This window comes from Pteronotus mesoamericanus, unplaced genomic scaffold, assembly GCF_021234165.1.
Source record: "Pteronotus mesoamericanus isolate MK-2021 breed Mesoamerican mustached bat unplaced genomic scaffold, CSHL_Meso_final contig_46, whole genome shotgun sequence".
NCBI classification, from domain to species: Eukaryota; Metazoa; Chordata; class Mammalia; order Chiroptera; family Mormoopidae; genus Pteronotus; species Pteronotus mesoamericanus.
Window position 1 is genome coordinate 1394428 of NW_026555170.1, and position 14802 is coordinate 1409229.

Sequence of the window (14802 nt, forward strand, 5' to 3'; positions counted from 1 at the left end):
AAAAGAATCTCATCATTGTCCTATTACTTTTCTAAATATGTATGTGTGTGTGTATATATATATATATTTAAAGTCTCCATATAGTCTGCAGTCTGCTGTGGCCAGATTAGTTGGTTAGAGCGTCCCCCTGATACACCATGTTGTTGGTTCCATCCCTGGCTAGGGCACATAGAAAAATCAACCAATGAATGCATAAATAAGTGAGACAACAAATGGATGTCTTTCTCTCTCTGTCTCTCCTTTCCCCTCTCTCTCTGAAATCAATTAAAAACAACAACAAAGCAGTCTGCAGGCTGATTTTTTGTTGTTGTTTTTTGTTTGTTTGTTTTACTTCAGAGCAGTATGTAATTTCCGTACGACTAGTTGGAATACCCACAATAATATGCCTACACACCAATAAGATAGGACATAAGCAAACATTGTTATATAGAGTTTGGAATAGGTATAATTCTACTATGTCCCAGGCTATTCTTACTCTTTCTCTTTATTTGCTTCAGAATGGATTGGTTTCACTGCAACCGGTGTTTCCAAAAAGATGGGGCCCATTTCTTTGTCACCAGCTGCGGCCATATTTTCTGTAAGAAGTGTGTGACTCTGGGTGAGTGACTTACCTATTTTCAGAATGAGGAAAAAATGTTTTAAACCTGGAAATAACGATTAGCTATTTTTCTATGTGACTTGGGATAAAAATCACTTAGTAGGCCAAAGGTCATATGGATACAGTAGTTGATTATGGAAATTGGAGAAATCTATTAATAAAGAATGATTTAGCAAATAGAATACCAATTATTTGAGCACCAAAAGATACTTATCAGTGTTTTGAAGCCTGTGGCAGTGAGAAAACCACAAGATTATCAGTCTGTTTAGGGAAAAGAGAAAAAATAATGAGTAGGAATGGGGGAAAGTTTGGTTGATAACAAGAGCCATATCTAATGGGAAGTGGTCTAGCCTGTAAAATCAATTTGATTAGAAATGATGATGACGGTGATGGTGGTGGTGGTGGTGGTGGTATCTTTGCAGTTTAAAAAGTATTTCCACATGTACCAATTTAATGTATTCACACCACAATCCCAGGAGCTAATTATCAATAAATGCACTTTACAAATGAGGAGCTGGTAGTTCTTTTTTCTTTTTTTAAAAAAAAAAAAAATTATTTATTTTTAGAGAGGGGAAGGGTGGGAGAAAGAGAGGGAGAGAAACATCAGTGTGTGGTTGCCTCTTGAACACCCCTCACTGGGGACCTGGCCTGCAACCCAGGCATGTGCCCTGACCGGGAATCGAACCGGTTACCCTTTGGTTTGCAAGCTGGCACTCAATCCACTGAACCACACCAGCCAGGGTATTTTGCCCAAGTTCTTACAGCTATTAAGTCTAGAAATAAGATTTGAATTTAAATTGTTTTTTTTTTTAAATGCTAAAATAGTGACAAGGTGTGGAAATAACCCAGAAGAGGGACTTAGGATCGGGTACTTTGATCAGGTAAGATTTTATAGGAGAGGTGTTGCTTCAATTGAGTTTTGAATAATAAACTGGAGTTTGCCAAGTGGATAGGCAGGGAAGATCATTCTAGGTCAAGAGAACAACATGTATAAAGGCATAACACATCATAAAACCATAGTGCAGTGGACTACATGTGGTTGAGATTTGTAGAGCATAAAAAATAAGGTAAGATTCCCCCGCCCCTTAAAAAAGATAAATAAACAAAGTCTTTATGCACTAACTGATGTGGTTCAGTGGATTGAGTGCAGGCCTGCAAACTGAAAGACTGCAGGTTTGATTCCCAGTCAGGGCACATGCCTGGGCTGTGGGCCAGGGGCCCAGGTGGGGGCTTGTGAGAGGCAACGGATTGATGTATCTCTTGTACTTCAATGTTTTTTTCCCTCTCTCCCACCCTTCCCCTCTCTCAAATAAATAAATAAATAAATAAAATCTTTAGAAAGAAAAAAGGTAAGATTGGTGATTGATGAGTCTAGATAGGCAGTGGCCAGATGATGAAAGACTCTATATTCCAGGTTAAAGAACCTGAACTTATTCAGGTTCTTTATACCTGAATCAAAATTATAGTTATCTTTTCATCAGATCGGCAAGATATATATGTTTTTTGCTGTGCTGCAGGATTTTAGTAATTACTTTATATGTGCCATGAGATGAAAAAGGTTGAAAATCGCTGCTCTATATGAATCTCATGACCATTTAAAATTATCTGCTAATGTAACAAAGCTGTTGACTATAGTAACAACAGCTCACTTTGGAGTAGTTTTTCTGTCTCAGTGAAGCATATGCCATGTGATATTTTCTCCTGACATGGCATTTATCTTTTTTTTAAGATTCTATTTATTTATTTTTAGAAAGAGGGGAAGGGAGGGAGAAAGAGAGGCAGAGAAATATCAATGTGCACGAGAGAAACATCAGTCAGCCGCCTCTTGCAAGCCCCCAAACAGGGACCTGGCCTGCAACCTACGCATGTACCCTGACCAGGAATCGAGCTGGCAAAACCTCAGTTTGTGGGATGACACTCAACCCCGTGAGCCATACCAGCCAGGGCCTGACAGCATTTATCTTAATCAATAACTGGCACCTCTGCTAAAATTTCAATTTACAAGGAATAATTGGAAATTTTAATTTTCTCATCTTTCAGAAAGGATTCATTAGAAAATGAGAGAGTAGGAGAGCTTCAAAACAAGATCCAGGAATATTAGCAAAGTGAAAATAGACCAGGAATAAGTGGGGAGATTCTTGTAGTATCTAATATGTGCCTACTGCCAGGTAGGTGGGGTAACAAAGAGTTACTTAAAGTTGAGATTATCAGTACTCTTGTATTCTTCCTAGTACTCTTGTAAATGTACTCCAGCACTCCTACTGGGTCATTAGAACTATCCCTCACCCACAGAAGAAAATTGGGAATTTATAAACAGGGAGGTGGGTAGAGGTACAGCATTAAAGTCTTACTTGTCATCAAGTTTGGAAATGCCGATTTAGAGAACAGAGCTCAAGTTGATGTCTTTTTATAGCCAATTGTATTCTAAATTCTTTTTTCTCTTGCTAGCTTACTTGACTGCTACCATGTACTTTAGGAAAATCTTACCTTGTATCCATGAAAACCAAACATTTTCCCCTTTCCACCCTAGAAAAATGTTCTGTTTGTGGAGCTGCCTGCAAGCATCTGGCTCTTTCTGATAATGTAAGTTTTTCTTTCCCCCTCCCACCCCCGCAACCATTTTATCCCATTCCTGGCCTGTAAGAAGTATACAAACAGTATGACTGATGAGTGACTAAGCACTGAAATTTAAAAGAGAAAAAAAGAAAGGACTTGCTGATAGCAATTGTGAAAAAAAAAGGGGTAAACAACACAGGAGAATTACTTGTGGCTGCTGTTACAGAAGCAATGTGTAAGGATAACAAGGATAATATAGTCTACATCTCCTAGAGCAGTGGTGATTGCTCTGCTCGCTCAGCACAATGAAATAATACCAGGTGCTTTAGAAGGGGTGGTAATCCTTTGCCATGTTGGCTAGTATTTTATTTCATTCCATTTTGGATATGCTCAATGTTTTTGTTACTCTCTTCACAGCTGAAACCTCAGGAAAAAATGTATTTCAAAAGCCCTGTGGAGACAGCTTTGCAGCATTTTAGCCACATCTCTCAGGTATGAGAAACAAAAGTGAAAAAAACTGATTCTCCAGGCAAGTTCAAATTGCATCTTATTTCTTTATTAAAGGTTCTCTTTAGACTGCATGTACACAATGGACAGAAAGTGGCTGCTCAGTTTGCTTTCTTCACTGATGATATAAATCTCAGCAGTTACCTTTTTTTTTTACACTAAAAAATTTGACAATTTTATGGAGGAACCACATAAAATTTAGCTTTAGGGTTTAATATTTAATAGCACAACTAATCAAGATCCAAGATGGAAAGTTACCATGTTCAAGAAACTGGAGTTGGGGGGAAATCACTCTATCATCTAACTATGTAGTATGTGATAAGAAGAATGCACACTTTACAATGTAAAACCTGTCTATGCATAGTAATCAGTGGCAAAAAGCCATTCAGTCTTCTCTTGGCTTGGAGAAACATTGTTCCAGATTTCAGTGTAAATTAACAAACTTCAACCTTTTGTGTAGCAGGTATCTTGTTTTCACCTTCCAGTTCTTCCACCCCGGCCTGTGTCATGAGGTCTGCAATGTTTTTCTCCAGGTGCATCAATGCAACTACTCTTATCATCAATTCTCCCAATGATATGTCTGGTTGGACATGGTTGAAATTTATCTTGCATCTGTTGCAGGAGTGTCTGTACCACTGAGGTGAGATCCTGCATGGTCTTGGGGTCAGTCTCGGCCATCTCCTCATTTCCCAGCTTAGCAGTGATATCTCAACAGTTAACTTTTTACTGACCCAGAATTTATGAGAGGCTGTGAAAACCACTATGCAGCTGATATCTTGCATTGCACTTCCTAGTCTGTTAAGTGGTTTTTAAGAATAAAGAAAGTTCTGGGGAACTTTATTATTTTTCTGTGCAGATTAATGCATCTTTTAAAAATTGATTTGAATTAGGGTCTGACAGAAGTAACACCTGCTTGAGTGTGGTTGTTAGGGTAATAATATGGGTGTAATAATTTATATCTTTAATTTGAACATTTTGGAACTTCTGGCCAAGATGGAGGCATAAGTAGATACACTTTGCCTCCTTGCACAATCAAAAGAAGGACCGCAACAAATTTAAAAACAAAAAACAATAAGAACTTCCATAAAATTGAACTGTATGGAAGTCCGACAACCAAGGGGTTAAAGAAGAAACATTCATCCAGACTGGTAGGAGGGGCAGAGTCAGGAAGCCAGAGTGGAGAGGACATGTGGTAAGGCAGTGGCTAGAGGACCAGGAGGGCGAGGCGGCAGTGGGTGGACTGGGTGGCCCCACATTTGAGTGTGGATAAACCAGGAGGAACAACTGGGGAATGAGACACCTCACAACCCAGCGCAGGAAAAGAAAACCTCTGGCTGTAAAAACCTGTGAGGGTTGTGGCAGCAGGAGAAACTCACAGCCTCACAGGAGAGTTTGTTGGAGAGACCCACAGGGTCCCAGAATATACACAAACCCACCCACCCTGGAATCAGCACCAGAAGGGCCCAATTTACTTGTGGGTAGTGGGGGAAGTGACTGACAGTGGGGCAAGAGCTGAGCAAGTGGCATGGTTCCCTCTCTGACCCCTCCCCTGCATACAGTGCCACAACCCAGCCACATGGATTGCCCCCCCCCCCGGTGAATTACCTAAGGCTTCACCCCTTACAACATACTAGGAGCACCAAGACAAAGAAATATGGCCCAAATGAAAGAACAGATCAAAACTCCATAAAAAATACAACGAAGTGATGAAGAGATAGCCAACCTATCAGATGCACAGTTCAAAACACTGGTAATCAAGATGCTCACAGAAATGGTTGAGTATGGTTGCGAAATAGAGGAAAAAGTGAGGGCTATGCAAAGTGGAATAAAGAAAAATATACAGGGAACCAATAGTGAAGGGAAGAAAACAGGGACTCAAATCAACAATTTGGAGCAGAAGGAAGAAATAAGCATTCAATTGGAACAGAATGAAGAAACAAGAATTCAAAAAAATGAAGGGAGACTTAGGAACCTCTGGGACAACTTTGAACGTTCCAACATCCAAATCATAAGGGTGCCAGAAGGAGAAGAGGAAGAGCAAGAAATTGAAAACTTATTTGAAAAAATAATGAAGGAAATTTCACCAATCTGGCAAAGGAAATAGACTTCCAGGAAGTCCAAGTGGCTCAGAAAGTCCCAAAGAAGTTGGACCCAAGGAAGCACACAGCAAGGCACATCACAATTACATTACCCAAACTTATCTAAGAAAAAGAAGATCAAAAGTAGGAACAATAAAATGACAACACATTCACAACTATCAACAACTGAACCTAAAAACAAAAACAAGCTAAGCAAACAACTAGAACAGGAACAGAATCTCAGAAATGGAGACCATATTGAGGGTTACCAGTGGGGAGGGGGAGGTGGGAGAAGGTGGGAAAAGTATAGGGAATAAGAAGCATAAATGGTAGGGACAAAATAGACAGGGGGAGGTTAATAATAGTATAGGAAATGGAGAAGCCAAAGAACTTACATGTACGACCCATGGACATGAACTAAGAAGGGGGAATGCTTGTGGGGAGGAGGTGCAAGGCAGAGGGGAATAAAGGGGAGGGAAAAAATGAAACAACTGTAATAGCATAATCAATAAAATATCTTTTAAAAATAACAATAATTTGAATATTTCACCTGAGATGTCATATGGTGTACTTGAGTGTGATATTGTTATATTACGGAATTACCTGCTTATGATTTTGTAATGGAAAAGGGGCATTATTTGTGCCAGACCCTGTAAATAGGCCTGACCACACAAACAATGGAGTTTGTGGTCTCTCAACCTTTTACTTAAAGTTCAAGAAAGGATTTCTTGTTTTCTAATCTCACTTTTCAATAATATTTCTTAGTAACGCATATAGATTTGATCTTCATTTAGTGTTCATAACTGGTTACCTGATTTTTAGGCAAATATTTTTCTTTTCCTGATGCAACATCATATGTTGGCATACCATTGACTTGATCAGGAACAACAAGAATGTGGGAAAATATACATGGGAGAAGGCAGGACAACTGTTTGAGAGATTTACCAAATTGCAAAAGCTTTGGTTTTTCCACTCCACTCTCCAGTTCTCCACTGAGAATTATTTCATAGTCTCATTGGATTCCTATCTTGGCATGTTTTTTGATTTTTTTTTTAATCACTGTTCTTCTTCTACTCTTACTTCTTATTCTCAGGAAAGTATTCCTTTTCTAAATGTGAAGAGGAGCTTTAGTTATTTTCTGGCTGAATATGGTAGATTTAATTTTTATTTGGTTTCACTCCTCAATTCTAACTCTGGTGATAGAGGAAGGGGAATTGAGACTTTGGCTGCATCCTGCTTTTAGCTGCTTGGGTGAAACATCATATTTTAGATACTATTTAACAGTATGGGGAGATAAAATCCAGCTGAGGCTGAAGGAAAAATGTAAACAAGGTCACATGAACAAGAGAAAGAGCAGACCTTTAGTTAATAACTAAACCTAGGATTAGTTAATTATTAGTAGAGAAATTGTGTGTAGTCTGAATCAACCTACCTAATCATGGGACTAATTACACATGGTCAAATAATAAGATAAAATAAATGGAAAGGGTCAGTTAATCATCACTTTAGTAAAGGGCCAGCTTGGTGAAGTCAGCAATGTCTGAAAATGTTTTCCTAATCTGTGAAGCTGAATAACTGATCCAAGTAATACTTAGATTGCCTCATTCAGGCTTCCGCTCAAATTTTCCTTTCTCAGTCAAACCTTCTCTGACTCTCCTATCTCACATAATAGCCCCAGCACTCCCTACTTATCTTGCTTTATTTTTCATCATAGCTCTTATCTCTAACATTATATATTTGTTTTTTATCTGAATCTGGCACTGAAATGTAGTAAATTCCATGAAAGCAGAGATTTGGTTGGTTTTGTTTATTGTTATATACATAGCTCTTCAGATAGTTCTTAATATGTCATAGACACTCAAAAAATTATTGAATGAATGAATGAATGAATGAATGAATGAATATTGATCTAAATATCCATTTATGTTTTAATCATCTCCAATCTCTGTAATGACTTGACAAGGGCATTTTTCTTCTGTACTACTCTGTGGACAATAGTTGATTAAGCTGCTCATTTTGAATTCTTTATTCACCTCTAGATAAAAATATCTAACTAGCCCTGGCTGGTGTGGCTCAGTGGGTTGAGTGCTGGCCGGCGAACCAAAAGGTCACTGGTTTGATTCCCAGTCAGGGCACATGCCTGGGCTGTGGGCCAGGTCCCTGGTTAGGGGCATGTGAGAGGCAACTGATCTATGTTTCTCTCACACATGATGTTTCTCTCCCTCTCTTTCTCCCTCCCTTCCCCTCTCTCTAAAACAAAAAAACAAACAAAAACTATCTATTTGTATTTAGGGATTGGAGAGCCCCATATGGACCTGTTAGCTTTATTCTATTCCAAGATCGTAGACTGCACGCAGATAGTCTTATCCACAACTAGCCATCTTTCAAATGCATGCCAATTGTTCTTTGTTAGAGCCTTGTTTAATTCCTGTAAGCAGATTTTTACTCTTTCCTTTGTCCTCTATCCCACCTTACTCTTAACTCTGCGAAGGTGTTTTGATTTATTTGTTCATGTGTCTGTTTCTCTCACTAGACTGAAGCTTTGAAAGGCAGGTAACGTATTTCTGTTGTTCAATGCCTAACTAGGTACCTGGAACAAATTAGGTGCCTAAGAAAAGTTTGTTAAATGAATGAATACACATATAATGCTGTAAGGGTGGGAGAGAGGAATAGTTTAAGTTAAGGTCAGAGAGAGAGGCTTGATAGTATAGGGACTTGGAGGCTATGGTAAGGACTTTAGATTTTCCTCTAAGTGAAGTGGGTTTTAAGCAAGGAAATGGCATTATCTTATATATAGTTTTCAAAGAGAATCTGGCTGCTGAATGGAGAATGGACCAGAGAGAAGTTAAGAGTAGAAGTAGGAAGACCAGTTATGAGGCTATGGGAGAAATCTAAGCAAGACTGCTTGGGCCAAAGTGGTGGCACTATAAATGGAGAGGGGTTGTTAGTATGAGATATGTTTTCTAGAAAGAACTAGTAGAACAGCTGTTGATTTGGGTGTGGAAAGTGAAAAAAGAGAAGTATCAAGCAAGATGTCTGGGTTTTTGTCTTGAACAGTTAAGTGGGATGATTTTACCCTTTCCCAAGACTAAAGAGACCATTTTGAAGGAAAATACCATTTTGGACATTATTAGGTTATAGTGCTTGTTAGAAATCCGAAAGGAGAATTCACAAAGGCAGATAAATTTACCATTTTGGAGCTCAGGATATAAATTAAGAATAGAGATATAGGTATGGATCTCATCAGGATATAGTTTTTAAAGTCTTGGGACTAGAGATTACACAGGGAAGGAGTCCCTTGAATGTCTAGTGATTAGGTAGAAGAGAAGTTAGCAAAGAGCAGCAAATAGATAGGGGAAAACAGGGGAGGGCTGTATGACAGAAACTAAGGAAGGAAAATGTTTCAAGAAGGAAGAAATAACCAGCTAGGTCAAATACTACTGAGAATGAAGGTGAGAGCAAAGGAAGGTTGACTGGATTTGGCAACATGAGGATTGGTGGTGACCCTCACAAGAGCACGTTGAATAGAGTCTTAAGAAAGGACTGCATTGGAGTACAGTGATGCGTGTGTCTATACTCAGTCTGCTTCACCTCCCAAACTTTTCCTCAACCCTCAGCAGTCTGGCTTCAGGTTATCTCACTGAAACTCTTCTTGCAAGAACATTAACAGCCTCTATGTTATCAATTCCAGTGGAAACTTTTTGTTGTTTTTCTTACTGCTTTTGCTTTTTCAGCAGTATTTGAGGCCCTCTCTCTATTCCTTAAAATATTCTTTCTTTGACTACCATCACCAACTTCTGATTTCTTTCTGTGTTCCTTTTCCTCTATCTCTTAAATAGTTATATTTCTCAGAGTTCTATATTAGATACTTTCCTTATTTTTTATACTCTACATGGATAATCTCATCCACTCCCATGCTTCAGTTATCATCAACATATGGATGGCTTCCAAATCTATTATCTCCAGTAAAGATCTCAAATGTCACCTCCAAGGAATCTTCACTGATCACTATATCTAAATTAGTTCTCCCCCTTTGCTCTCTGTCATAGAAACCTTTTTGTTTCCTTAATAACACTTGGGTAATATGCATTTTTTAGTATTATTTATTATATCCTCCATAGATTGTAAGCTCCATAGAGGCAGGGACTAACTTTGTTTTGTTCATTGTTGCATCCTCTGCAATACTTTGTTTTGCTGCATAGAAGACACTTGATAGAACTTTGCTAAATGAATGAAAGTGCTCTCTTTCTCTCTGTCTCTCCAGAGACCTGTATTCATTTGCTGATTGATACAGTCACTAATTCAGCATGTCCCAAACTGATCTCACTCTTCTTAACAGCCTCCACCGTGCCCACCCCTACATATGCACAGGAAAACAGGCTACACTTTGTTTTTATCATTGTGAATGATAACCACCGTCCACATAATGGCCAAACCAAATGTAGAGTCATTCTTATTTGTTTATTTATTTATCCTTACCTGAGGATATATCTATTGATTTTTAAATGGAGAGGAAGAGAGAGAAAGACAAAGGCGAGAGAGAGAGAGAGAGAGAGAGAGAGAGAGAGAGAGAGAGAGAATATGAATCACTGATGTGAGAGAGAACTCATAACCTAGCTATGTGCCCTGAGGTGGGATCTAAACCACAACATTTTGGTGTATGGGATGATGCTCCAAACAGTTGAGGTACCTGGCCAGAGCTGTAGTCATTCTTAATTTCTTCTTCTTTTTGTATATGTGGTCCATAATTAAATCATGTTAATTCTGTCTCTCTGAAATATCAATACTCAAATCTCTACTTCATCTCCAGTCTCTGAGTCTAGTCCATCATAGTTTCCCATATGGATTACTGCAGTGGTTTCCTAACAGAACTTTTGACTTCCAGTCTTTCCTTTCTGTATCAGTTTTCCATACTGAAGCCAGAAAATTATTCTAAATAAAAGTGTTATTATGTTATTTTTCCATTTAAAGTTATTTAATACAACCATTGCTCTTAGGATAAATCCAACCCCTTATTATGGCACCTACAGCAAGACATGATTTGGTCGCTGCTTACCTCTTTAGTCTTATCTCTTTTTCTCCCCTCCTCACCTCATCTATACTATAGAGACTGAATCTATTTTAATTATTTATATAAATATTTCCCCCTGTTGCTTCTGGGCCTTTGTACGTGCTGTTCTGTCTGCCTGGAACATTTTTGTCTCCAAACATATACATGGATAAGTACACATAGTATAACACTGTATTGCTGTATTGTAGTTTGCTTGTGTGCATCTCGCCTTGAGGACAGGGAGAGTATCAACCTTATTCATCTTATATATCAGCTCCGGACATACTATCAGGAACATACAAATAAATGTTCCTGATAGTATGAGTAGTCAATAAATACTTTTTGAAAGAATTAATAGAATGATCTTTCTATAGAGGTTTTCCCTTAATGTATATGAAATGTGGGAAAGTGGTAGTACTGGGAAAACTACTGGAGAGAAAATATTAAAACTAAATCTGCCTGCTAGCTTGTAAACTGCTTATTAGCTTGTAACTTTCTTTGACCATTCATACTCCCTCACATATAATGTGGAATAGTTATACTCATCTTAGTTCTTCAAAGAGCCAATGAAATAATGTTTATGAAAGCATTCTGATAGCTGTAAAGTACCATATTAATTTAAAGAATAATGTGGGAAACACATAGTAGATTATGAAAGGTTACAAACATACAGGAAAATAATGAAAGGCCACATAAGTAAAAAGAAGTTTGTGTTGTTTAATTGTTTTCAAAGGGAAGTATAAAATATCCTGTCCAGGTTTTTTAATAACAGCTTTATGTTTACATACCAAATTCACCTCTTTAAACTGCAGTTCAGTGGTTTTTAGTATATTCACATAATTGTGCAATCATTACCACCTAATTTTAGATTTTTATCACCCCATAAGAAATAATACCTGTTGGCAGGCCGTTCCCAAATACTAATTAACTTCCCCATTAATTAGCCCAGGCAATCACTAATTTACTTTCTGTCCCTATAGGTTTGCCTATTGTAGACATTTCATAAATAAGGAATCCTACAAAGTATAGTCTTTTGTGACTGACTTCTTTCACTAAGTGTAATGTTTTTGAGGTTCACCTATGTTGTAGCACCTATGAGGACTTCATTAGTACTTTGTCCCTTTTTATGAACAAATAATATTCCATTATATAGATGATATGTTTTATGTATCCATTCATCAGTTGAGGGATTACATTAGGGTTGTTTCTACTTTTTCGATATTATGAATAATGCTGCTAAGAACATTTGTGTACAAGATTTTGTGTGGACAATATATTTTCATTTCTCTTGGATATATACATAGGAGTTGACTTACTGGGTCAAATGGTAACTGTTTAACACTTTGAAGAACTGCCAGACTGTTTTCCTAAGTGCCCGCACCATTTTACATTCTTACCTATGTGTACGAGGGTTTTAATCTCTCCATGTATTTGCCAACACTTGTTTTTAACTTTTTTATTATAACCATCCTAGTGGATGTGAAATGGTGTCACATTGCAGTTTTGATTTCTATTTCTTTGATGGCTAATGATGTTGAGCATCTTTTCATGTGCTTATTGGCCATTTATATATCTTCTTTAAAGTAATGTCTATTCAGATCCTTTGCCTATTTTTAAATTGGATTGTCTTTTTATTATTAGTTGTAAAATTTCTTTACATATTCTAGGTACAATTCCCTTACCAGATATATTGTTTGCAAACATTTTCTCCCATTCTTCTGGGCCCATCCGCTCTAAAATTAAGAACAAATAACATCACTTTCTATCAAATGAGTATACCTAGGAAGAATAGACAAATAGGACATCAAATAGAGTAGGAAATAGAGAGGAGAGATTAAGATAAAAAAGACAAAAAGGTATAGATTCACAAAAACAAATTCAGATAAAAAGACACACATGGATATTTAGAGACTTTAGTAAGTTCAGTGTTCAGATTGACAAACTTTTTCTAAAAGGGGCAGTAAAGCCCTCACCAGTGTGGCTCAGTTGGTTGGGCATGGTCCCACAAAGCAAAAGATCACTGGTTCAATTACCGATCGATGTTTCTCTCTCACATTGATGTTTCTCTCCCTCTCTTTCTCCCTTCCTTCTCCTTTCTCTAAAAATAAATAAATAAAATCTTTAAAAATACAAATAAAAAAAGGGCCAGTAAATATTTTAGGCTTGTAGGCTGTGCAGTGTCTATTGCAGCTACACAACTGTGCTGTTGTAGCATGGCAGTATCTATGAACAGTAATGTAAACAAATGGGTATGGCTGTGTTTCATTAAAACTTTATTTACAAAAACAGGCAGATAGCCATGGTCAGTAGTTTGCTGACTTTAAAGTCATATGTTTTGCTAACATATACATAAGTAACTGTCATACATACCACTTGAATAAAATCAGGTCAAGGCCTGATGTCATCAACAGACACAACCAATTCTTCATCCCTCACTTTAATTAAAAAATTGAAAACCTGAGATGATCAATGGTGCTTTTGAAGAAAGGTTTTATTTAGTTTAAGATTATTTTACCTCAAAAAGAAAAGCTAATCTGTCAGTACTTAGGACTTCTGAAACAGTGTAGTTGAGTTCTTTATCACCACTGAGCAGGAGATTGAGGAACCTTAAGCCAGTATAAGAGGTAATATTGTTCTGATAACGAACTGTGCAACCTACAACTTAACTCCTGACTTGGTGGGCTGCTCTGGCTTTCTCATTCAGAATGGATACCTCTGACATCTTATTATCTTATTAACAGTCCTCCAGTTGCTTTTGAGAAGGAAGCATTTTTAGGGTTCTTTTTTTGGTCAAAATAGAGAGGGAGAGACACTATTCTCTCTGAGCAACACAACAATCTATTTTAATTCCAAATCTGAATGTGAAACTGCATTTTCAAAACCCTTTTGTGTCTGTCCATCACCCAAGATTCAGACTCTTGGGGGTGACCCGTAGTTCCCTTAATGATCTGGCCCCTCCTGAAACCTCATCCACAACTACCACTTCACATCTTACATGTCAACATAAGTTCTTAAGTAGGTTATTTATTACCTAATCTATAAAGTATACTTAATTATTTGCAGTTCTTTTATATACCATATAGTTTCATAACTCTGTGCCTAGAATGTCTGACCTCCACACTCTTAAGCCTGAATAGTTACTTCTTAATCATTATTTCTGTACTCCATACATACTACTGTTCTCTCTATCACTTTGTGTTTTATTTATTGGTTCACATGTCTGAATGTCTCTTCTACTATATGGTGAAGAGCCACTAAAGGACGGGGACCCCTACTATTCATCTTTTTAAAGATTTTATTTATTTATTTTTAGACAGAGGGGAATGGAGGCAGAAAGAGAGGGAAAGACACATCAGTGTGTGGTTGCCTCTCACACACCCCCCTACTAAGGACCTGGCCTGCAACCCAGGCATGTGCCCTGACTGGGAATTGAACTGGCAACCCTTTGGTTTGCAGGCCAGCATTCAATCCACTGAGCCACGCCAGCTAGGGCCATACTATTCATCTTAGTATTTCCAGTTCCATCGCCCTGCTTTACCAATTATTGGCCCATGGCCAGTCTTCCTTTCTCTATGCCTACTGCCACCCTATATAGGTTATTTTGAAGCCAAAACCAGATATTTCAGTTTGTAAATATTTCAGAGTGTTTCTTAAAAAGGTGGGGACTCCTTGTTGAGTCTGCTGGAGCAAAAGAGAAATTTATGACTCACTGCTGGAAGAATGGTCAGGTACCAAGCCATTCTTCTTGACAATCCTAATGGCTCCCTCAAAACTTTAAGTTAAATCCTGCCTCTCTTTTCCCAGAGTCTGACTCAGCTGCACTAATACATGACTGCGCTGAGATAACTGATGAAGTTTATTCCAGCAGAATTGATTTACAGGGCCTTCCTCCAGAAGAGGCCGACTGGACTCTCTATGCAGATGGAAGCCGTTATATGGACAAAGGAAACAAAAAGGCTGGGTATGCAGTTGTGATTCTTGAAGGAATAGTAGAAGTCAAGGCCTTGCCACTG

General features: G+C 38.0%; 1 protein-coding gene and 1 pseudogene across 1 annotated transcript in view; one reads left to right on the plus strand and one right to left on the minus strand.

The window, feature by feature from the left end:
- Positions 1-498: 498 nt before the first annotated feature.
- The window catches only part of RNF212B (ring finger protein 212B), a 32356-nt gene continuing 18052 nt past the window's right edge, over positions 499-14802 (plus strand). The window contains exons 1-3 of the mRNA XM_054577828.1: positions 499-598; positions 3129-3181; positions 3572-3646. Coding sequence (XP_054433803.1) covers positions 499-598; positions 3129-3181; positions 3572-3646 — 228 coding nt within the window. The remainder of the gene's footprint in view (positions 599-3128; positions 3182-3571; positions 3647-14802) is intronic.
- Positions 4096-4339, minus strand: LOC129074200 (heat shock factor-binding protein 1-like; annotated as a pseudogene).